The sequence below is a fragment of the Salvia hispanica genome, chromosome 3, assembly GCF_023119035.1.
Source record: "Salvia hispanica cultivar TCC Black 2014 chromosome 3, UniMelb_Shisp_WGS_1.0, whole genome shotgun sequence".
NCBI classification, from domain to species: Eukaryota; Viridiplantae; Streptophyta; class Magnoliopsida; order Lamiales; family Lamiaceae; genus Salvia; species Salvia hispanica.
The window spans coordinates 17,200,900-17,225,232 of record NC_062967.1 but is presented as its reverse complement, the minus strand read 5'-3'; the positions used below and the strand labels follow the sequence as shown (position 1 = coordinate 17,225,232).

General features: G+C 35.8%; 5 protein-coding genes across 9 annotated transcripts; 1 reads left to right on the top strand and 4 right to left on the bottom strand.

The window, feature by feature from the left end:
- Positions 1–1,826: 1,826 nt before the first annotated feature.
- On the bottom strand, positions 1,827–6,319 carry LOC125214579 (long chain acyl-CoA synthetase 8). 2 transcript variants are annotated; one of them, XM_048115664.1, is made up of 12 exons: positions 6,203–6,319; positions 5,097–5,685; positions 4,919–4,999; positions 4,404–4,676; positions 3,789–3,920; positions 3,531–3,704; positions 3,203–3,432; positions 2,972–3,089; positions 2,745–2,876; positions 2,522–2,656; positions 2,223–2,429; positions 1,827–2,148 (listed from the first exon to the last, which is right to left on the bottom strand). In XM_048115664.1, the coding sequence occupies exons 2-12, from the start codon at positions 5,604–5,606 to the stop codon at positions 1,984–1,986; spliced, it is 2,157 nt and encodes a 718-aa protein (XP_047971621.1). In that variant the 5' UTR covers positions 5,607–5,685; positions 6,203–6,319; the 3' UTR covers positions 1,827–1,983. The 2 variants fall into 2 exon arrangements, with proteins under 2 accessions (XP_047971621.1, XP_047971620.1); XM_048115663.1 differs by having other exon boundaries at positions 5,097–5,636; positions 6,203–6,317.
- Positions 6,320–6,840: 521 nt separating this feature from the next.
- LOC125212079 lies at positions 6,841–9,998 on the bottom strand. Of its 2 annotated transcripts, none has more exons than XM_048112119.1 (5): positions 9,865–9,998; positions 9,595–9,683; positions 8,241–8,616; positions 7,656–7,844; positions 6,841–7,194 (listed from the first exon to the last, which is right to left on the bottom strand). In XM_048112119.1, the coding sequence occupies exons 3-5, from the start codon at positions 8,484–8,486 to the stop codon at positions 7,111–7,113; spliced, it is 519 nt and encodes a 172-aa protein (XP_047968076.1). In that variant the 5' UTR covers positions 8,487–8,616; positions 9,595–9,683; positions 9,865–9,998; the 3' UTR covers positions 6,841–7,110. The 2 variants fall into 2 exon arrangements, with proteins under 2 accessions (XP_047968076.1, XP_047968077.1); XM_048112120.1 differs by having other exon boundaries at positions 8,241–8,610.
- A 3,772-nt stretch (positions 9,999–13,770) lies between these two features.
- LOC125212992 (probable glycosyltransferase At3g07620) lies at positions 13,771–16,738 on the bottom strand. Of its 2 annotated transcripts, none has more exons than XM_048113315.1 (4): positions 16,372–16,738; positions 16,032–16,267; positions 14,981–15,332; positions 13,771–14,619 (listed from the first exon to the last, which is right to left on the bottom strand). In XM_048113315.1, exons 1-4 carry the CDS (start codon positions 16,627–16,629, stop codon positions 13,954–13,956), a joined length of 1,512 nt encoding a protein of 503 aa, XP_047969272.1. In that variant the 5' UTR covers positions 16,630–16,738; the 3' UTR covers positions 13,771–13,953. The 2 variants fall into 2 exon arrangements, with proteins under 2 accessions (XP_047969272.1, XP_047969273.1); XM_048113316.1 differs by having other exon boundaries at positions 16,366–16,458.
- Positions 16,739–19,873: 3,135 nt separating this feature from the next.
- On the top strand, positions 19,874–22,542 carry LOC125214598 (uncharacterized membrane protein At3g27390). Of its 2 annotated transcripts, none has more exons than XM_048115689.1 (9): positions 19,874–20,088; positions 20,221–20,290; positions 20,364–20,556; positions 20,721–20,857; positions 20,934–21,222; positions 21,298–21,404; positions 21,483–21,841; positions 21,927–22,167; positions 22,242–22,542. In XM_048115689.1, exons 1-9 carry the CDS (start codon positions 19,995–19,997, stop codon positions 22,435–22,437), a joined length of 1,686 nt encoding a protein of 561 aa, XP_047971646.1. In that variant the 5' UTR covers positions 19,874–19,994; the 3' UTR covers positions 22,438–22,542. The 2 variants fall into 2 exon arrangements, with proteins under 2 accessions (XP_047971646.1, XP_047971645.1); XM_048115688.1 differs by having other exon boundaries at positions 20,182–20,290.
- LOC125214599 (protein transport protein SFT2-like) lies at positions 22,435–24,099 on the bottom strand. Its single transcript, XM_048115690.1, has 4 exons — positions 23,824–24,099; positions 23,102–23,369; positions 22,919–23,023; positions 22,435–22,841 (listed from the first exon to the last, which is right to left on the bottom strand). The coding sequence occupies exons 1-4, from the start codon at positions 24,000–24,002 to the stop codon at positions 22,731–22,733; spliced, it is 663 nt and encodes a 220-aa protein (XP_047971647.1). The 5' UTR covers positions 24,003–24,099; the 3' UTR covers positions 22,435–22,730.
- Between the last annotated feature and the right edge of the window lie 234 nt (positions 24,100–24,333).

The following is a 24,333-nucleotide window of genomic DNA, read 5'->3' as shown; positions in this document are numbered from 1 at the left end:
CTTCTTCACTGATGAACGGACCTTCATTCTAGGATGGGCCAACGGTGATACCATCAGAACACATCATATAAACATCCGACAATGCAACAGCATGTGCGGTAAATTAATGATTTGTAAAGATACAATTCAAAGTCAAAGAATATCACAGACTCGTCCACTAATCGCACAAAAAGAAGTAAAACAAGCAGTGCTGCAGATTTGATAATCTAGCAGCTCAAACTTCGACCGGTGATGTAACATCTGATGAGAAATTAAAAGGAATTGAAAACTTGAGTGGCTGCAGATGAAGCAAAGCAATTACGAAAACATCATATACAACAAAATAAGATGCCACAGCAACCACAATCAAATTTGAGCAGAGGCACCATTTCATCCATCTTATTAAAGATGAATTTAAGATCAAACAAGATCATAGGGATAGGGGCTCATCTACTAACTGAAGGAACAAAGAAAAGCGATTTGATGAATGAATGACTACTTTGAACCTATTAAATCGGTAAAAAAGTGTGCCAGATTGGTAAATCAAACAGAAACACATAGCTCGATTGATATGCAGCAATTGGAAACTCAATGAGTCAACCGCAATAATACACCCTAACTTGAGCAGATAATTGTGCGAATATTAACTCAGAGAAACATAGAAATGAAAATTTCTCTGATACGCAGTTACGGAATTACCGATTTAAGATCTAATCGCGATATTACAATTGATACGCAAAGAGTTTCAACCGGATTCGCCACAATGAATAACTATATACATACACGCATACATGCTCATTAAGCTGAAAAAATCCAGAAAATCCTAACAATATATGAATAATATGAGGAGAAGTTTATGCCAAATCCTTATATGTTGAGAGATTCGCTCGTCTAAAAACAGACTGAAAGAAATTGTATATCTCATCACACTGTATACGAAGGAGAAAAGAGAGAGCTCAAACTTGCAAAAGGAACTTATCTCGCAAGAATTTAAACCAAATGGAGAGCGATAATGAGCTACGCTTACCTTCAGTAGCAGGCAGAGGATTGGAATTTTCGGGGCGTAGCTCGATCTTCGTTTTCCAGATTTGGGATTAGGGTTTTCAAATGGAAGAAGAATTTGAGAATATTTATTTAATTATATTTATCTTTTCATTATTGACAATAAGAATAAATTTTTTGATGTGCTTAGGTATACTTTTTAAAAAGACAAATATTAAGGGCGTTTGTTTCTTTTTTTTCTTTTCATTTGATACATTTTCAAAATTATTATATATTCTTGCGTTATATACGTTACTAACTAAATTATTTTGTCCATAGTATGGAAACCAATCCCAACTCCTTTTTATTTGTATTCTTTTATTCGTTTTAGTTATTAAGCAATAAGACCTTAAGGAATGTTGGTTTGAAAGACTGTATCCCAAGATTAAATTAATTATAGAGTGTTTGGTTTATGATTATAATTAGTCATAGCTAAAATAATCTCACAACTCAATCTTACGATTATATCTTGGTATTATTTTATCTAGGAAACCGAACATTACTTAATAGTTGAAATTGTGTAGGGAATTATTTTATCTAGGAAACCTAATACTATTACTTAATACTAGTTGAAATTGTGAAGTGAAAATTAGGACTCATAAATAAGGAGTAAATAAAAGAGACCGAGGAAAATACAAGTATAAAAAATAAACTAATTTGAAAAGGTAAAAAGTGAATCGAGATACAAGTCAAGTTATATCACCACAGTAAATACTACTTTCAATTATCCAACGATGGAATTAAGTGGAACGAGATTGAAAAAGTAATTGAAGATACAAGCAAAATGGTGATTTAGTGAACAAAAATTCAGGAAACTGTGGATGTTTTTATTATTAATAAACAAGTAGGTAACCATCAACATATAGTTAGAAAACTGTTTGTTGCAAGTGTGAAAAGAAAAAAACCACCACAAACAGAAAAACAAGTTGCTATTACAATTAACCTGGAACACATTCCATTTCTTCATTTATACAAATTCTCAAGATCATCCTTAAACTTGGCCTTCACTTGCTCCCTCTTCAATTTGAGTGCTTGAGTAACCAGGCCTGATTCTGGAGTCCATGGCTCTGGCAACAACTTTATCTTTGCCGGGACCTCGAACTTGTCCAGTTTCTCTTGTTTTGCAGCCTGTAATATCCCCACGAGCATATAAACTAAACGACTCAAAACTTTAAGAAATGGGTACAAGGGAACAAACAAACCTTGGCTAGTGATTGTTGAACCTCTTTCATAGCTTCCGGCATCTCACACAGCTCAGCGAAATCTGAATACTTGAATCCGGATTTATCAGCCCATCCCTCAAGAACATGGCGTGCAGGTATCACTAGGGCGACACAGAAGTTGTGGAACGGATCTGCGTACACCATGATATTCTCTACGAAATTGCTTGATGAGAGTGCAGCCTCAACCTGCAAGAGTATCAGTTTCCATGTAACATCAATTTGCAGAAAGGCAAACAAAGGGTTTGCCGCATCTATGTGGTTTGAATCACATTCAGAACCTTTCCGAGTGAGATGTACTCCCCGTGTTGAAGCTTCACAATGTCTTTCCTTCTGTCAATGATCTCAAGGCATCCATCGGGGTGGAACCTCCCGATATCACCCGTATAGAACCAGCGCATGCCTTTCTCATCAACCTGTATCAGCAAATGGAAAAAGACGAAACCATGAATTAGAAGAAATATAGGTAGCAGCTTTGTGTAGTTACCAAGAACAGGTTTTCACCTTGTATACTTCTGCAGTTTTCGCTTCACTGTTGAAATAACCAGCACTCACGCTTGCTCCACCGACAACAATCTCTCCTCGAGGCATAGGCTTATCTGATGTCCTGTAACCGCCTTCGTCCCAAGACACAAGCTGCAAAGAATGAAAACGAAATTTAAGGCATGCTAGCAGGTTGGATGGAGTAAGGCATGCAGCAGAGGATATTTTTTTAGTAAGAGGAAATATACCTTGATGTAACAACAAGGAAGAGGAGGGCCAACACGGCCAACAGAAATATCATCCGCCTCAGAAAAAGCGGCTCCGGCACATGTTTCTGTCAGACCATACCCTTGACCAATGGGGGCTCTACACACAGAAGCAAGAGAAACATATAAGTTAGTCAAACAGCAACCAGTAAAAAAAAGCTTATGGTTAGCAATTTTATATTCTCCTTACTATTAAACTTGCATTCAAATTACCCTATGCAAATGTTGATAAATCTTTGTGTATCTCCAGATAAAGGAGCTCCACCGCAAAGCATAAAGCGGATCTGTCCTCCAAGGATAGACCTTATCTTGTTAAAGAGAATTATATCCCACAACTTAGCTTCCAGTCCCCATGCCCCAAACCAGCTTCCTTCAATAGCCGCCAATCGGCGTCTGCAAGCAATGTCAAAAAGTTTCTTTGCAACACCTCCTTTTTCCTCAACCTAAGACATAAAAAAAGACGAAGTATCAGAAACTCTATTATTTGCTGCTCCACAAGGTAATGGTTTCAGTCGTATGAAAAACTGCACTACTAAAAGACCTTCTTCAGAACTCCATCCCTGACACGATCAAGTATAGCTGGAACTGCCGCCATCAAAGTAGGCTTTAATGCAGAAGCATCTCCCATAGTTCCTTTTTTAATTTTGTTGGATGTGTCTGTCAACGTTAGTGCTGACCCATAGCCAATTGCAACACCCGCAGTTATCATGACAGTCTGTGAAAAATACCATCTTAGAACTTGCTTGAATATTCATTTTCTGCCATTATAATGACATCAATAAACATGTTAGGATGTTACCTCAGCAGCTAATTCAAAAACATGAGCAAGGGGCAAGTATGCTAAGTAGAAATCCCTGCTTCCAATTGATGGGACCACTGTCATAACTGCTGCAGCAGTAGCGACAATATTGCCATGTGTCATCATAACACCCTACAATAAGCAAATGAGAAACCATGTTACTGTAGGATAACATTAAGTTTACAACGAAGATTACTGACACATAATAAATTAAATTCCAAAGTGATAATAATAATGTACAAAGGAGAATTCATTGGTTGACCAAAAACACTGTCGTGCATTATAAGCTTATTTTCTCTAATTCTCCTTCATTATTGGTAAGCTTCCAACTTAACATTCTCTGTACTCGACAACAGTTGCAATCTGGACATTGTTTCTTTAACATGGTAATCGGATTGTTCTCATGTGGGCAAATCCATGTAGCTAATACATGTCCATTTTCTTCATTTTATTCATCATATATTTGAGTTGGAATAGAACATGTTACACACACCTATATCTAAAAATAACAAGATCTGATGATTTAGTACTTGACCTAAATAGCTACATTCAAGCAGTAAAACCAAATGTAATTCTCAACACATGTTCAGTGACAGAGAAGCATATAAATCAAACCTTTGGGAGGCCTGTACTGCCACTTGTATACATAATGACAGCAATATCTTTCTTGATAGGTAAATTAGGATTAACACGGCTGTCTCTTCCAAGTTTTTCAACCTCAGAAAATGAGGAAACCTTATAGTTACTCATCTCATTGATGATGCTGGTATCACTGGAAGACTCTTCATCATCAAAATAAATTATGTTTCTAATGCTTGTCAAGCTCGAACGCACTGCAATCAACTTCTTCAATTGCTTAGAGTCACAAATCACAGTTGACACTTGAGTCTGTGAAATACCAGTAAACATGAGTAAGTTCTTACTAGTATAGTAGTATTAGGAGTTGCTTCAGGAGGAATTGATCTAGTACTCCAACAGAAGAATATTAAATTTAAAAAACAAAGCAAAAAAGAAGAATCTGCAAGTGATTAAAGGGAAAGAAGAGAGAGAGCACGCTAATCCTCAAAAAACAAAGAAATAAATAAATCTGGAGCAGAACAGTTTTTATGTGAGGAATGAATGACAGTCACCTCATTTAATGAGTGAATCAGGGCTTCCTCTCCTAAAGAAGCATATATGGTGACGACAGTGACGTTCTGCCTAAAGCATCCCTGTGCCCAAGAGAAAGTGGAATAGTATAATTCATAAGGACAAACTAAATAAGAATAACAAAAAGAGGTTTAAAAATTCACAAAAATAAATTCTTACATGAAATGCGATGAGCCACTCTGCTCGTGTGTCAGAAAAAATAGCAGCACGGGAGTCAACGTCGTGCCCTAATTTAATCATACCAGAAGCAAAGTTGCACACACGATCAAATACCTGCTGATACGTTTCCCACTGGTACTCACCCAAGTGAAGCTTCTCGAATTTTCTGCCATCACTTGAAGTAACAGTGTCTTTAGCAATTATTTTTCTACTCCCGAGAAGCTTCTGCTGTGAATACTTCCTGCATGCCTGCTCAAACAATGCTGCCATAGTTGTGGCCCCTTCCCAAGGAACTTCAACTAATTTGACCGATCTAACATTGCGCATTGCGTAACCAGCCTCACCACCAACTTCAACTGGAACTGCTCTCTGCTTCAACTTTCTCCTACCCCCAATAACCACAGAAAGGAGGATAGGTATAACTATGGCAACCATGGCAGCACAAGCAATTCCATATGTTCCATTATCTTTGATAAGCGACATAAGACTCCAATTTCCAAGATTCCCCATTTTGATTGTTATAAGATACTTGCTCCCTTCCTACTTGATCCACGTAATAAACACGCAATCAGCTTTCAAATAGCAGATCCTGTGTGTAGAAAACATCAATATGATACACAGATCAAAGTAAAGAAACCGGAGACCTAACTTGGATTGTAAAGCTCAAACACATAGCATAGAAGTACCAACAGTTGTAGAATAGCAGAAGCAACAAAAACTTACATACAATCATCACTGACAAGCAACTCACACACACACACATCGGCCATAATACACAAAACCAACTCACCGACAATCTGCATACACACACAAAATAAAGACGAGGTCCACTTCTAAACAGAGTCAATCATAAAAACATCTGATGCATAGGGAATCAGCTAAACCTAGATAACTATTTCCATTGACACAAAAGTAAAAATGCTAATGCTAAACAAAATTAACCAGCTAAGAGAGCACCGCACAGAATCAAACCTAATCAATTCATAAATCAATACGAACAAAAAAACAAAACAAATAAATAGTAAAATCAAAGAAAATATTAGCAATTCGCAGGGGCCACAAAAACATGCATCAAAGCGATGATCATACGAAGTTGTTAACCTAACCTTATTGAGGATTGGAGCTCTACTCGATCGCGCAAATCTGGGAAACTTGAGATATGCTTTTCTCTTGTTCAATGTGTATTGTTTAGAATCAAACATAATCTCAACTGCAAATACACTTTATTCTATGCTTTGGATAATTACATTTTGGCCCCAAATTGAAAAAAATGGACCCCGACAACACTGTAGATACGTATTACACGTGTCTATTAGTAAAGATGTACATGAATATTGTTCGTACTATTATATTAATGTTTATAATCTTGATGATGGTTGCATTAAATTTGGTTTATTTCAAAGTCATTAATTGCTGTGGACCGTATCAAATAGATGGAGTGATCAATCATATTAAGGCTACTTACTAGAATGGTTCTTGCCTTCGAAAAGAAAAAGTCAAAAGTTTCTTATTAACTCTTTTAAATGTACCAACACAAGGACGAATCAGGTTCCAAATTGCTTGAGTGAATAAACTTGGATCTCAAACATTCTAGTGATTTTATAAGAGACAACCATAGTCCTTTTCTGAGACAATGTAAATAAATATACTACTATATGGCAGTAGTAAAGATGGGAAGAGTAGTGATGTGATGATGGGATCCCATCCTTGAAAAAGGAAGGCACACAATTCCATACGCAACCGATTGGAATGTTGAATAGTTACCAATATCATTAATTGGTCATAAATAATAAGTCTACAAAATACCAATAAAATTCACACTTTGATACTGTGCAGTAATGCTAATTGCTGGAGCATCTCAGTGCATTATCATGCAAAGACTGCCAATGTCCAAGGAAATGAGCCTAGTCAAGAATTGCTACCAACAAATCTGGCCTTCGGAGAGTGAGGCCATCAGCTTCTCAGCAGTTTGCGAATTTATGTGAGACAAGCATACTTACTGCACACCACACACCTAAACTGATCCACGTTTAGCAGTTTCCTCAGCGCGTGTGAGTGCATTTGTGAACACATCTAAACTCCAGTCCTTAACATCTTCCTGCAAAATTGCAATCGCACCATCATCAAGAAGCATACGATAAGAGTAGCTAAGGTATTTTATTTTCTTGGAGTATGCATTCAGAACCATATCAGGAGATGCTTTATACAAGATAGACTCATGTCCCAAGCCAGATCATGTGTATCAATTACGGAAATCAAGGACTAACATCAAATTGATCTTTCATCGACACATTAAGTAAATAGAGATAACAATAGCAACTAAATGATTCAACATTTTGTGGGAATAGATTATCTAAGTGGTGCCGCAGCCTTAGCTACAAAAGGTCTTAAAATATCAATGGTGATGCCCATGTCCCACTGTTGCCAAGTTAGGTGCAGAACTAAGAGAAGCAGGTTCTTTTTCCTGGAAGTTACTTGTGTGAAGTTTAAAACCATGAGTTTTTCAGTTGACTAAGGATATACATGACAAAATGATAACGATAACAGGCTTAAATTTACCTTGCGAAGAGGTTCTCCCGTCCGTATTTTTGCATTTGGACGAGCTACTGTAGATTCAAATGGAGTCCTTGGCCGAACTTCTCGCATTTTTTCCCACTCCTCTCGAGTGAGCATCCTGACAGTTCCCTGACCCTCGGGGGCATCTTTTATCTTTTTCTCAAGTCGTTCCTGGGCATTTGCCTCATCTAGCTGGAAACAAACAATTTAATTACACTCAACTTATTCAAGAGTCTATTAGGCACATATCAACAGAAAGTTAAAAAGAAAATAAAACTATGTAAAGCAGTAAATATCAGATCAAAGAAAAAACTTTAGAAACTTCGAAATTCCATTTTCCATTATTTTGGAAGCAATCAATATCGAAATGACAACTAACTGAATAAAAACAGCACACAAAGATGTAAGAGCTAGTACAATTCAACCGAATTAAAGCTTTAACACAATTATTCTCTTAATAAATAAGACCTGAACCTTTTAAAAATTGATGAGTTAAGAAAAGTCCGATTTATATTCAGAAGTACCGCAATAAACTAGCTTTCAGTGATTATTATCTATCAATTTGTGGAAAACAAACTTAAACAATACCATCATCAGGATCTTCGCAAATAGGGCCGTACCCACAGCAGTGAGTACCAGTGGCATGGTTGCAGTATCAAGCCAGGCTCTTGATTCAGGAACATCCACATATAAGTCGTCTTTATTGGGATGTCTTCTCTTTCTCTTTTTCTCTAGTTCAGCAACTTTCCTCTTCAAGGTATCACTTGGACCTCCATTAGCCAGGTTATGCAACTTCCTGGACATCTGATTTAATGTTTGACGAACTCCATGCATTTTTCCTCGGAAAATCTTACTTGCCACTTAATCACAATTCTAGGAGAGCATTTGAAAGACGTAGATCACTGAACCTCCTCTACCATATAGTTGGAGAATCGAAGCAATAAAGAAGTCGACTCTGCTGAAACTATCACATCAAAGTAAGTTCCATAAGTGCGAATGATAAATGCAGAATGATGGTGTTGAGAGAAAGACATCAGCAGCACATCAACAAGTACAAAGGAGCATAATCCAAGAACTCCAACAGTGAAAAAGAAGTGGAAGACTACTAAGTAGAAGTTCCAATCTTCACAAGCTCTGATTCTGAATATAGAATATGGATTGACATTGCCACGCCTAGTTAAGTAAAATAAAAGAGATGGAGAGGTTTTTTTAATATGTGAAATTATAATTCAGCCTCATATACCCAATGCACACACAGTCTATCCTATGGATGAAGGTAGACTCCCAGAGCGAGCAAATGACTCTTCCGAGCTAACTTAACAGTATGATTAGCATGAGAGCATCGCACAGCTCATCTTGGTGAGTAGTAACTGATTACACAGTTATAGATCCAACATTCAACTATCACTATAGCACAATTTCTTCTGCTCGACAACATTTCTGCCATGCCATCACAGATAAGCTCATTCTCAATCATTAAAGATAAAATTAAGATACAATAAGATTAAAAAAAGGACTCATCTATCAATTAATTCGAATCTAGTAAATCAGAAACAGAGAAATTGTGTTGAGCTGATGATCTTGCAGCTCAAACGTACTCTCGTGCATCAATTCAGGCCTTAAAAGCTTGCAAATAATTAATCACATCACAAACAGAACCATTCCTATAACCGGTAACAAAATTATCCATCAACAATTAAGCATATTCACGACTAATTCAAAAAAATATTCAGCTGCATTCATAATAGTCAATAACTACAGAAGTTTACCATGCATAGAGAGCAATAAATTTGCTAATTGTAAAAAAAAAAAAAAAAAAACAGACCAATTGGTTTCTCATCATACAATGGCAGAGAGAGCTAGTCCGAACTGGAAATCACTCTTATACTCATCGGTCGTTCGAGTTTAAACCAAATAGAGAGCAATAACGAGAATCTCTTACCTTCGATAGGAGACAGAGGATCGAGGGCTTGTGGCGCAGCTCAATTTCAGTTTTCCAGAACTGCGATTAGCAACCAAATTGGCACAAATCTGAAACAGGAAACTTGATTCAAACATATGTTTCTCCAATCCAACCCATTTTTCCAGTTAAAAACAGCCCCAACGCATCTCAAATCCCCCATTTGTGCGTTTTTTGAACAGTAGCTACTGCATAATTTGTGAAAAATTGCAAAACACCCCTTGTTATTTATGTATTTATTGGGGACCATACCTGTGGCCTGATGGAGAGGAAATGGCGGAAACAAGAAGCGTAGATAGATTATAGATAGACGACGGGGTTCTCTTCATATGAAGAAGACGATGGAGGCTTGATAGTCGTGGCCCTCAATTAGGATTTGTTTAAATATATTTGAATTTTAGATTTATATTTAAGTATCTATTTAAGGTTAGGGGAGTGTTATATTGCTAACTCAATGCTTAATGGCTAAATACAACTCAATAATAGCCATTAAATATTTAAATTAAAGGTTTAGATCATTAACCATAAAATATCAATACGATCAACAAAATCGTCAATAAGGCTATAGGATTAATTCCAATAAAAATCAATAGGGGTATTAATGTCAAGTTAGTTATAACTAACTTTTAAAAGAAATCCCAAAACTTTAAATTCATATAACATATATCAAATTAAAGATAATTTTATAAGGATTCCAACGATATACTACATGCATATGTTCACGTCAAAATTTGAAAAAAAAATCTAGAATTTTCGTATTTTTCGTACACAGGCTAATGTCAATACAGCTAAGATAATATGCAATATAAAGCATATATAATGTCAATCCTAAATTTGTGTTGACATTCTCAAAACATTGTGTTGATATTTTCGAAACACTATATTGACATTTTCATCCAAAACCCTAATTTGACGCTTTTTTAAAAAAAATTTCGATTTAATTAATAAAAGCGAAAATTACACATGGCAAATTGTAGACCACACGTTTTTTAAAATCATGTGACCTTAAATTAGTTGTAGTTAGCAATTAAATGATGAGTTAGCAATTGATCACTCCCCTTTAAGGTTAAGTATTTGTGGTATTTAGTTTAAGTTTAATTATTCTTTCATCTATTATTATTTTCCATTTTATTTTTTATAAATTATTAGATTAATTAGTTATTTTCTATAATTTTTCATAAATTATTTAATACTATAAGAAAATAAATTAAACAATATGATATTTAGTTTATAATAAATTATTGATAAACTATTATGGTATTAATGTGTAATTTGTAGGTAAGATTGAAAAGTAAAAAGAAGTAGGTGAATGTGAAATACTTTTTTAGATTTGGATTTGGTAATGGTTGGAATGATATCACTGTATAATATGACAGAACTAGAAATGAGTATGAATTTAGTTTAAATGGTTGAAGATGATCTTAAGGCTTACCTACAACTAATCTACGGTTTGATAGACTATTTAATAAATGTAACATCAAATAATAATTTTAATTTAATATTTACTTTAAACTTAAATCCAAAAAATTTTATTTTTTTTATTTATGTATTATTCTTTAATCCATGTAGTACTTTTTTATTGTTTAAAGTTTACATTAACCCACCACACTTTATCAAAATTTATACAAAATCCATCTAATTTTTTTTTTCTTGACATAACTTGCCACTTGGTATGAGAATTATGAGCATATATGTAACAAGCACATGTGTCTCGTATGAAAAATAATTTCAATTTATATCGTATTCGAATATTGTGAGAAGACTCAGTAATTGTATTTAGTTCTTACATGCACATCACAAAACCGTTATTAACGTTAAACCTACCAAACCAAATGAATCATAGAATATTACTTCCTCCGCCGTCCTAGCTTAGATGACTCATTTTAAGACTCATTTTTTTCACATGTATTTTGGGAAAATGACAGTACTACATCTGTCTATAAAAATAGACAAGTTTTACCGTTTTGAGTTATCCATTAAAATTAGACTAATTCTAAAAATGAATCAATCTAAATGTGAATCTCACATTCCATTAACACTACTTCACCACATTTTCTCTCCTTCTCTCTTACTTTACGAACTGCAATTTAAAACTCATGCCGTTTACAACTTTTTCTATTATATTTTTGGACGGAGGTAGTAATAAATAGTTAATTAAAGTAGAGAGAAAGTAAAGTCAGCGAGAAAATAATATAGGGGTTAGTCTCTTTTATACTCCCTCCGTCCCAAGATAGACCATAAACTTTTCGGCACGGGATTTAAGGAAATGAGGTTTTGTTAGTAAAGTGGAAAGTGAATAAAGTAAGAAAGTTAAAAATAGAGAGAAAAAGTAAGAGAGAGAGTACCAAAAAAGGAAATGAGTCACTTATCTTGGAACGTCCCAAAAAGGAATATGAGTCACTTATCTTAGGACGGAGGGAGTATTATTCTGTCTCTTACTTTAATTTCTCTCCCCTTTAACTATTTATTGTTGTTTTTACAAAACAAGTGCAAAAAAGAAAGAGGTCATCTAAACTGGGACAAAGAGAGGACTCCATCCGTCCGTGAAATGTTGTCCAGTTTTATCATTTTGGTTCGTCCGTGAAAAGTTGTCTACTTTGCTTTTTTATAATTTTTGGTATATGAAAGCTACTTTACACTAACTCTTTATACTCACATTCTATTATAAAACTGAGTAGTATATAAATGTGAGACTCTTATTCCACTAACTTTTTCAACTCACTTTTCTTCAGCGACGGAACCACACAAGGCCAAACCCCCACGCCAAAGAGGGGCTTGGCCGGCACTAGACCCCGATCCTCCCTTATACGGCCATCCTCCAACCGGTATCTGCCCCTGCACTCCAATCGTCCAGTTTCAGCGAATATCGCTCAGCACCGATCGGTGTCTCTGAAATTGAATTAAAGGTGAAGACAAAGACCTGGGCTTTTTAATTTAGGGCCATTTATTTTATTTTTGGGTTGCTTTCTATTTTGGCCGTTAGGGAAGTAGTACTAAATTAACTAATGATGCTTCAACATAATAAGCCCAAATTAAAAATCACGATTCACGCACATGCTGGAGATTTGCATAATTATGGTAAGAATTCTAATGGGTATTAGGGTATGTAAATGTTGATTATTTGATAAAATTTACACTTAGTTCTATGTTAATAAAGTCATTTTATTATTTTGGAAAGTTTCAGGTTAATTGAATCATTTTCATTTTTAGCAAAAAATAATTATTTTTTAACTATATTTTCTCTTTATCTCTTTTATTTTATTCACTATCCATTTAACACACTATTCTTAAACTTCGTGCAAAAAAGGAACACCCCAATTAATAAGAAACGGACATAGTACAAAATATAACAGATCAAATAAAATAATCTAATTTGCAGCACGTGATTGTGCGTCTCATGTTTATAAATTTTGTTTGCCTCGATGCCTCTTAATTTAATTGGTACTTGGATTTGGATGACTTGATAGTTTGGTAAAATCAGAATTAGTATAAATTATCCGGATGACTTCTCACGTCTCTTTCATATCAACTTAAAACTTATAGTAAATGATACAGTTGTTGATAAAGTTGAGTTCACGTCTCTTTCATATCAACTTAAAACTTATAGTAAGTGATACAGTCGTTGATAAAGTTGAGTTTTTCAACATTGAAGGTTTAGGAAATCTAGCAAAGATTTTGATTTCTACCACAAGAGATTAAGTTTTCCTCTTGTGAGTTGACATAGATTCTCCCAGATGTAACAACTTCTATTGAGAGAGTATTTTTTTTAATGAAACTTATTAGGACATATTTACGAATTTGAATGGAAGATGAATGGATGAATGGTATCTTTGTTGTATACATTGAGAGAGAAATTTTCAAAAAAAATTAGAAACGAGACAATTCTTCTGCGATTTCAAGACATGACGACTCATCGAAAACAGTTATCATCTAGTGTGTGGTAAAAGTTGTACCTACATTATATGTAAAATTAAATACATACAATATTTTTTAAAAAAAATCGACCCAGACTTGATTAATTTCTTGGTTCCGCCACTGCTTTTATACATATTTATTAAAACTTGCGCCGAGTCAAACTTGGACAATATTTCATGGACGGAGAAAGTATTATTGTTCTCCCGAAGCAAAAGGACAACGCAATATAAAAAGCTTTTGAGATTGGAAATCGGTCGAGCCAACGACTCCTCATATTTCTCACTAATTAATGTCCTTCATAACTTACATATCTTTTGCTAAATAAGAAGTAACAAAACCTACTTGTAACAATACCTGCATTATACATCTAATCATGGTAAAAAACCAATAAATAAATTGTGCATGCAAGATATCACTAATCACTTATCACACATTGATTCTAAGATTCAACCTTCTCAACCATAGTGAGTGAAGCATCATATTGAACACATCATATCTCCTAGGTGGATCATTCACCACAAAATGGCGTTGCACCTCCCTCACCCTCCGCCGCAGCACCACATACCCGTCATCTCCGACCGCCGCCAAGATCCTTTTCAACTCCGGCAACTCGGCCACCGTCACTCGGATCGAAAACTTGTCCCAATCAAGCACATCACTAAACGGCAATACATAATTTTCGGACACCAAAACCGGCACACACTCGGCGTATATAGCCTCCACGATCCTAGGGCTCGCCACCTCGAACCCGCTAGGGCAAATGCAATACTTGCTCCTCCCCATCATCTCTTTGTAAGAGAACTTGGACTCTTTAGGTACCTCTTCCCACACTATGATGTCCTTGTCTTTGTCCTTCCAATGCTCAAAGATGGATTTCCTAATCTTTCCGTGCAATCGGCCAGCGAAGAACGCTAGAACTGTTCTGTTCGGAGATCCAGGCATCGTTAGCCCGGAGATGTCTCCCAATGGGAGATTGATCTCCGGGAACGATACGTCTTTCCTTGGATTGAAGAACTCTGAGGTATTCGCATTGCATAAGGCTCGTATCGATGTGAAATACAAGTGGTGCATGTACCACGTTGCCCGTGGGCCCTGCATTGTTTGTGAAAATGAAAATTTTCATATGCATATTTTGTCATTCTAACTATATAATATAAATACAAGGGATAATAGCCATTTGAATCATGAAGTTTCAAATTTTCTCATTTGTCCCATCCAGACACAAATTGATGTTGATGTTTAAAAACGACAACATTTCAATAAAATAAGAGAAAAAAGAAATAAAGGAATATAAAAGAGAAAAAAAATATTTATTTTAACGATATTTAGATCGATGATTTAAAAAAAATTAAAAACTCTTGATTTAATTTTTTAAAATTCATGGAACAGACCAGAATTTAACCAAAATTTGTAATTTAAATTTTATTAACTTTAAATAAAATACATTACGTACCCAATCATGACAGGAGAGCATGAAATGATCAGCACCGAGGCTCCGATTCCAATAGGGATACTTAGAGGAAAGTGTTGCTATGTAGTCTCCTATGACTCGTCCGAGCACGGCCTTGTCGCGCTCGGCTGGGTCGAACAAGTGTTGGAGGATCATGACGACGCTAAACGGGAGGAAATAGAGGTGGGCTTGATTAGGATCATGAGTCTTGAATTGACTATTGTTGGACTCAATTAATCCAACAAATATGCCCTCTGTGGAGTATATATTCTTAGTGGGCCCATAGTGGAACAAAGGGGGTTCGCCTTCTTCGTATACATAAATCTTCATCATCTTCTCCATTAACATGTAACTCCTGCTTGCAAAATAAATAAAATTAAAGAATTACAATATGTATTAAAGTTTTGCCGTTTGGGCCGAAAACACTGAAATTGTGGACAATGGACCTATGTCTATTCTAATCATATGAATCTTCGCATAAAAATTGGGAATTATGAGAATAATATACTATCAATTGAGAGTTCATAGTAAAGGTTAATGAAAACGTCAAACAATGTCCACAAATTTCGCTACGTTAAATTAAATAATTGTTTTAAATACTTGCCCCATAATTTGGGGAACCTTATTGCTATTACTAATATATATTCTCGATAAACAAGAAATATTAAATATTAAATATTATACTATGTTCGAAGACACTTTGTAGACCCGCCTTGCAATTGTCATCGAATTAATGCTAGACACAATTAATTAATAGTAAAAACTAGAAACAGACAATTAATGGTTGGAATTGACATTTTATATTAACAAGAAAGTTTAATAATCGGCTCGGATAGCTAGCGCATATATAGTCTAACAAAACACTAAAATATTAGATATAGTTCATATATCTACAAAATAAATTAAAAATACACCGAGTTGCATCTAATATTATACCCATATAATATAGTATCGAGCACTCATGAATAAAAGGTTATGCGAATTTTTGTACAAATATTTATGTCATCAAAATAAATTATGAAAACATATTCTTAAAAATAGTATTAATATTTACCTTTGGAAAACATAAGAGTTCCTATAGATTTGTCCACGTGGAATATAATCTGCGTCTTGTGCTAGCGGAGGCGAATCGCGACTCTTAAAAATCGCATCTTTGATTAACGCTCTGGCGGTAGCAAGATCCGCTTCGATTTTGACCATATTTTGGTCTCTCTCGATGCCTCTTCTAATCATAGTTTCTTCATCCAACTCCTTGGCCAATTTCTCAACCGCCTTCTGCATTTTCGGATTCTGTTTCACACAAATAAAAAAATAATTTGCAACAAATCAAGAATATTATGAGGTTTTGACCAAAATCATCAAACCAAGAAAAGTAATACTAGTACTACTTATACAGTGAAGATAGGGTAGAGGGCCATGTTTGGATTCTTCTTCGTCGTTGTCGTTGTCGTTGGTGGCGGAGGGGCGGAGGAGAGGGAGGAGAAGGAAGAAGGGTTCCATGCCCATGGAAGAGATGGGAGAGAGAAGAGAGAGGTGGATGTGTTAGTGAAGAGAGCCAAGAAAGCGATTGCTAGAGATGTAAATGCAAGAATTTGAATGCATTGAGATTTTGCGACTCTACACAAACCTTCAACAACAACACCACCTCTCATTGGCTGTGTGTGTGTGTGAAAGAGAGATAGTACTTTCTTCTTTGTTAGAAGAGAAACCCTAGATGGTCGGATATTAATAGGATCCTACCAATTATAGATTTGGTTTCTCTTTGGTTATGCTAGATCTTACTGATTAAATATGCATTTTCTAAATAGGAGTATATTATATGGTTTCTATGCACGTACATTTACGTGTATTAAATAATTTAAATACATATTTTTTATACTACGATGGAGTATCCACTAAGACAGCAAATTAAACGGGAATAGATAATAAAATGGGAAATTGGTCTCTAAAACCATGAACTTTGCCAAAAATTTGGTATTTCCCATGAACTTTGAAATTGGTATATAATATCATGAACTTTACATTTTGTTTGGTATTTCCCACGGCATGTTTATTACTATATTTGACTAACTTACGAGGCTTTTTAATCATACTTGACACAATTAAATCTACATGGTTTTCAACGTGACTTTTTATCCTATATGTTATGAACTTAAAAAGTGGTTTAAAATATTATAAAACATATCACGGTTGCTTACGTTAAATAAGATTTTGACTAAAATATCATATTTGGGTGAGTTTGGGAAATACCAAACAAAATGTAAAGTTCATGATATTATATACCAATTTCAAAGTTTATGGGAAATACCAAATTTTTGACAAAGTTCATGGTTTTAGAGACCAATTTCCCTAATAAAATATGGAGTACTATACATAATTATTTGTAAACTTTAAAGGGAGTCTAAAAAATCATAAACTTTTGAAAGTACCTAATTTGATCTTACATGGCTAGCCGTAAAATCTATATACTGCTTCCTCTGTTCCATGTTAATACTAGAGAATAAAGTTAGAGAGATGATAAATTATGAGAGAGTGAGTGTATTGCTTTTTGAGAAATACAGAGATGACGACTATATTATGTTGGAACATCCCAAAAAGAAATACGACTACATTACCATGGGACGAGTATTTTTTAGTCGAAATTGTACACGACACCGTCAGAGTTGAAGAATGACTCGCCATGAGAAATTGACGTTGATCTTAAAGTTAATTTGTGATTTTTAAGACTACTTTAAAAATTCGTACTAAATATTAGAATTTGGTCCAAAGTTTATAATTTTTAAAACTAATATTCATAATTTATTTATATATAATTTCAACGTTATTTTTGTTGTTATAAGTATTACTCCTGATTTTCGTATTATCTAATTTGACTAATTTTTCGTATTAATGGGCTTTACTTGTGATACAGATTGATTGGGTTTTAGTTGTGATATATAGATTGATGGAAATAATTGAACGTGTGGGGATAGACATTTTTTTTAAAATGCAATTTATAAATTATTTATGCAATTCAAATTCCTGATTTTCTTTTGTACGATTGTTTGTGGATATTTTATTGAGTTAGATGTATATTAGGAAAGAAAAGCATTCTGTCAATTAAGCATCTCGACTAATTAAAGTGGAAATTTGTACCATAGGACCAATCATCGAGCTTCGATTTCTTGAAACTTGGATTCATTGTCTGATAAAAACTAGTTAAATCGGTTCAAACAATTGTGAAAATTTTGTCGGTTTATATATAAAAGTCAAACTAAAAGAAAGAGTTTAGACATTGCATTAATGAGAGATGTTAGGCTATCAATTATCGGAAGGTCCGCTAATTAATGTCCCAAACTACTAATTAATTACGTGATGTAGCCCACCAACGCCATCGATCTTCAAAATTACTATAGATACAAAATTTAAGGTTAATAGTATTGTTTGTTCTATGCAGCATTACTAATTACACGCATTAAAATTTCAATTTATTTGTAATTTTATGGATTTTAGATTTCATTGATTAAATAAAAACATATGAATTTTATTAATTTAATAAGTTTCATATTTGAATTAAAACTAACATAATTTAGAAAAAAACTATAATAGCATTATGAAGTGCTTTTGCAATTTTTCATTGTTCTCATGGTTCAGCCATTATTCTGTTGCCCGCCCATTTTTTATAATGACGAACCTTCTCCCTAAGTATTTATGTGACATCCGTAATCCAAAATATGCATTATTTTACATATTGGCATATTTAATCTTTATTGGCATAGATATTTTAAATAGGTATCTATGGAGATAATATTAAATTACTCATCAATATAATTAAATTTATAATAATATATATCGTATCATTACGTATTAAAATTAGTATTAGTATTTTTTATTAGTTAGCAAAATCAAAATAAAAAATAATAAAATAAAATATGCTTGACTATAGTTTATAGTGATAGTGTGCACTAACAATATCTTTATTCCTAAATGCCATGAAACATTAAATTATTTAAATATGTGCAATTTTACTTTACTAAATTTAAATTTATCTATTGTGATTTTATCACTCCACGTAGAAAAATCATAGTGATAGAGCTAGGGAGAGAAAAACAAAAACAAGAGAGGTGAGCTGCAATAGAAATCAGAGTCTGAAACAAAATGGATGAGTTACATGGGTTGTAGAATAGGAAAAGAATCGAAGGTCCGAGTAGATTATTTGTCGTAATCAGATGTGTATAAAACTATAAACCATACTACTTTTAATTTACATGTTTTGTATGCTTTTTATTACATGTTTAAATTATATGATTTGAACCTGATATGATTATATGTTATCCGATGCCGTTCATGGAATACATCAAAGAGACTTAAATCATATAAATACATAAGTTAAGAAGGATGAGGTGTGACAATTTACATATTCGAAAAGCTTATTGTGCCTCTTTCCGATAGATAGACATCAACTCTTTTACAATATTCACCTCTCCTTTGTCACTTATTCATCGTAGCTCCAAGTTATTATAGAGGGTGCAAAAATTTTGGATTTCTAGGTTTATCCCATTGAAATTGGCATGGAGCAATTGACATATACCCCGTGGCCAATAATAATTAAGTGACAAAATGCCCGTATAAAAATATAGTAAATTATTTTAAATAATTAAGTGACAAAATGGCCCTATCAAAAATTTATTTTCAAAATAAAATTTTCAGGTTATTTTCTTTGTTGCAAAAAAAGAAAACGGCAGTGGTTCCCGCCAAATGACGCGTCACCACCTGCTCACCTGCTTTCGCGGGAATCCCACTTCTAGCCAGTACACGTGTCGCGATCCCATCTCCCCACTGCGCCACTCAGCGGTTTTCTTTCTCGAAAGTTTACTACTTTCAAAATCTCTGCTTTAGGAAAAGTTGGGTAGTCATCTCACAGCTGGTTTTTGCTTTGATGGAAACTCAACTACCATAAAAATCAAATCTTTTTATTTCTCTTAGTTAATTTCTTGAAATTACGTTGGTTTTGGGGAGAGAGAGGTGAATTCTGTCAATGGAGGTGCCAATTGGGTTTGTGGCCAAGTGTTGGAGCTTCATCTCCTTCCTGCCCTTCTTCTTCTCTCTCTTCATTCTTGGCTTTCTCAAAGGTATGACCTCTTCCCCAATTTCATCTTCTACATAATGATGAAATTAGGGTTTCAATTGTTTAATTGCCCCAATTTATGTTTGAATTGGAGCAGGGTTGATTATATGCCCAATTGCTGTAACCATCATTGCAGTTGGAAACTCTGCAGTTGTAATAGGTCTTTGGCTTGCACATTTTCTCTGGACATACTACTGTGTTGCAAAGTAAGCTTGTTATTATTTGATACAATTTTGTTCTGCAATGGATAATGGTGGATTTAATTTCTTTCATAAACAGAAGCAAAAGAGTTGGATGGGTTTTGAAGAGTCTAGTGTTGGTCTCATTGCCTCTCCCCTTGATCCTATGGCCTATCATGGCCATTGTTGGCAGCATTATTGGTGGGGTCGGGTATGGATTTTTCGCCCCGTTGATTGCAACATTCGAGGCTGTTGGAGCCAATGTCACCGATAAAGCCTACCACTGCTTCATTGTGAGTCTCTCTGATTTCTTGAAGTTTCACATATGAAGCTTTATTTATGTTTATTCTGTAGTGTTTCCATTGTCAACAAGTATGCAAATAGTTGTTGAGAATTGTGTTTGATGGGAACCAAATTTCAGATAAGGGAACATTTACATTACGTTAATTTTATTCAGGATGGCTGTTTTTCAACAATTGAGAGTAGTTGTACAGTTGTTAGGGATTTTACAGATTTCTGCTTCCACTCTTACTTCTCCTACATGGATGAACTGAGCAAAGATGTGAACGAGGACGAGAAACCTATAGACATAGAGTGAGTTTCTCATTCAGTGTTGTCAAACCGTACGGGTTTATGCAGTAGAAATGTTGCTTATATAGATGGTTTACAGGTTATGGAGGGTTCCTGGGTGTTTGTTAGTTTCGACTATTGCCGTTCTGGTAGATGTTCCTCTTATCACTGCGGTAGCTCTTTGGAAGAGTCCATATATGTTGTTTAGGGGATGGAAGAGGCTATTAGAGGATCTCGTTGGCAGGGAAGGACCTTTTCTTGAAACTGTGTGCGTACCGTTTGCCGGTCTAGCAATCCTTCTGTGGCCGTTGGCTGTCTTAGGCGCCTTCATAGCTGCTTTGTTCTCAAGTTTTTTCCTCGGTCTTTATGCTGGAGTCGTCGTCCACCAGGTATTTTAAACTTTGACATGTGTTTATTCCCTCTATATTACTTATTGTGGCCTAATGGTATCATTTTCTATCCAGGAAGAGTCGCTTCAGATGGGTCTTGCTTACATTGTGGCAGTGATTTCGCTGTTTGATGAATACGCGAATGACTTACTTTCTTTGTCGGAGGGTTCATGCTTTCCCAGGTATATATCGTAGTGTTTTGAGGAACGACTTCCAACACGAGCTGTGATTTTGACTAGTTAGACGTTTTTGACAGCCAGGCCTCAGTACCGTCGAAGGATGAAGCCTTCAACCGGACTGGAGAAAGGGAGGTCCCTCGACAGCCAAGACGAGAGAGAAGGATCCCGCTCACGGTCTTCTAAGCTGGTTTCGGAAGGATCTAGAACGCTCAAACAAGCTATTCAACGGTACACACCAGTGCAAGTATGGGATTGGCTCTTTAAGTCGTGTGAGGTGAACGGGAAACTTCTCCTCGGAGAAGGGCTAATAAGCGTTAAAGATATTCAAGACTGTATGGTGAAAGGGGACTGTAAGAAGCTCGGCATCGAGCTGCCTTCTTGGTGCATCTTACAGTGTCTACTCACCTCAGCAAAGTCAGAATCCTCTGGTTTGATCATATGTGAGTGCTCATTTTTCGATCTGGCTTTTGATGAGATGTCATTTACAGTATTATACATAGTTGAAATTTGGTGATGTTTATGCAGCAGAGGAAATGGAATTAACGAGATTCAACTTGCCAAGAGACAAAGTGTTCGAGTGGTTTATCGGGCCGCTCTTCACCATGAAGGAGCAGATAAAGGGTTTGCAGTTGCAGGAGGACGAGGAGAGCTGCCTGAGAAAGCTCGTTTTAGCCTGCAACAACGATAGGCCGGAAGACTGGGACAACACCGGATTCCCGTCTACAGACAAAGTGAGAAGAGCACAACTGCAGGCTGTGATTAGGAGGTGAGTTGAACACATATTCAAGTGTTGGGAGTGTGATTGCACAACTTGATTAAGAGCATGGTGCATTGTAACAGGCTGCAAGGAATCGTCGGTTCCATGTCGCGACTGCCCACTTTCAGACGGCGCTTCAGGAATCTAGTGAAGGTGTTATACGTGGAGGCGATTCAGACGGGCATTCCGGCCAAGCACCCCAACGGCTCGTCAAGAATACGTTTGTTTATTCGAGGCGGGAAAAGAGACAAGAATGGAGCCCAAGATGACATGGTGTGACCAATTCTATTTCCATTTCCACTAGTATAGTTTTGTATGTAACAGATTTCAATAAATCTACTACCTGTTTAACTGCTAAGCAAAAAAACACTTGCCATTCAACTATTCGAGCATACCTGAAAAGTAGCTAAAGCTTTCTAAGCATCAAATTTACATGGTAGCATAACAGCAAGCGTCTCAGTCGAGCGAGGGTGCTTCAATTCAGCAAGCTCTCGTGCATATTGAGGATGAAGGTGTCGCCACCGCAAAATTGAAACCTCAAAGCCGCTGATGGCATTCTGAGGTTAGGGGAATCATCTTCCGAAGCATCGGAGAACGGAGGAGGTGAGTGCTGAGGAAAGAAATCTCATTCCGGCTGAACCTCCGGGGAAGTATGAAACAACATAGTACAAGAGAGCCAGCACCTACAACACAAAATACTACTCAAATCACTATCATCTTCTTCAACCATGATTCAAACATAAAATTGATGATGCAGTACCTGTAACACCGAGAAGAAAACGGAGAGGATGTAGCTGTGGAGCACCATGGATACATAAATCGTACCAACCATGCTACCAAGAAATCCTAGTGTGAAAGGCAGTCTCTGTGGAAACAACACAAGCAAATCAGTTTAATCATCTAAACAAAGGAACCACAGTGCCAAAAGCAGTTCCAAAAATACCTCTTTTGACAACATGTGACTAAGCTGATTCTTTGGGCCTCTTAGGGCGAAGAAGGAACCAACAATGAAGGCGCACCCGATGGTGAAGCAGATTGCAAATTTCTGGGGCTTCAGCACCATCACAGGAAGGAATATGGTGAAAGCAATGAAGATGAAGAAGAATCCAGCTGCGAGAAAGAACCCGAAATAGACAAGAGACTTCCCCGAAGGCACGCTGCTAGTAGCCGAGTTGAAGCTCCCAGGTAACTCCCTCACTCCTTTTGTAACCCTGTTCAAGATAGGGAAGTTTAAGGGTGCAGATAACATGCTCACAAAAATCACTTGCCTAGATATAAATATCACAGCTACGAGATAAATGAGTTGCTAATGCCCTATACCTTGCACTTAAACTCTAGGATTTAAAGCCTTATAAAGTTAAACTAAAGCAACCCTAAACCATGGAACTCTAAATCTGAAACTGCCCTAAAATGTGAATTATAGGATTCAAAACTGCAAAAGTAGAAATTTGGGATCAAAATATTAACATTGTAATCAATTTGATGAAAGGCATCAAATTCTACGAAATTATGGTTTAGCAGAACATCAATTTTCAGGTTTGGATCGAACGCGGCATCAAATTTAACCATTAGGCAAGGAGACATCGAATTCCTAAAAATGGCTGAGCACACATGATCAAAATCGAAGAGGAGGAAGATTTTGTAGGTTTGGGGATTCATACTTACACGTTGAAAGTGGAAGTGACTCTGTCTCGCACAGCGGCCTCGAGATCGAATTGGGAATCGGCGGCGGCGGGCTCGGAAGCGGAGGCATAGGCGTTCCAATCAGCGAGTAGCGACGACGACGTTTTGTCAAGATCGCTGCTTGGGCCGCCAGCAAACCACGACTGCGCTGTTTTCTGCATCTCGGTTTTACAATTTTCACGGCGAGCAATTGGGCGGAATCCGGCGCCGTGAGTGAAAATGGATCTTACCAATTTTTATCACTCTCTCCGTCCAATACCATGTTACTTGGGCCATAATTAGAGATTAAAAACAATATATACTTTTTAATGATTATTTATCCACAAAAAGTAAATTGCAAACTCAACAAATAAATTATCAGATACTCCCTCCATGTCCTAATAATTATATATACTTTTAAAATAAAATGAATTATTAGAATGTCCTAATAATTATATATACTTTTAAAATAAAATGAATTATTAGAATGTGAGACCTATTAAATTATTTATG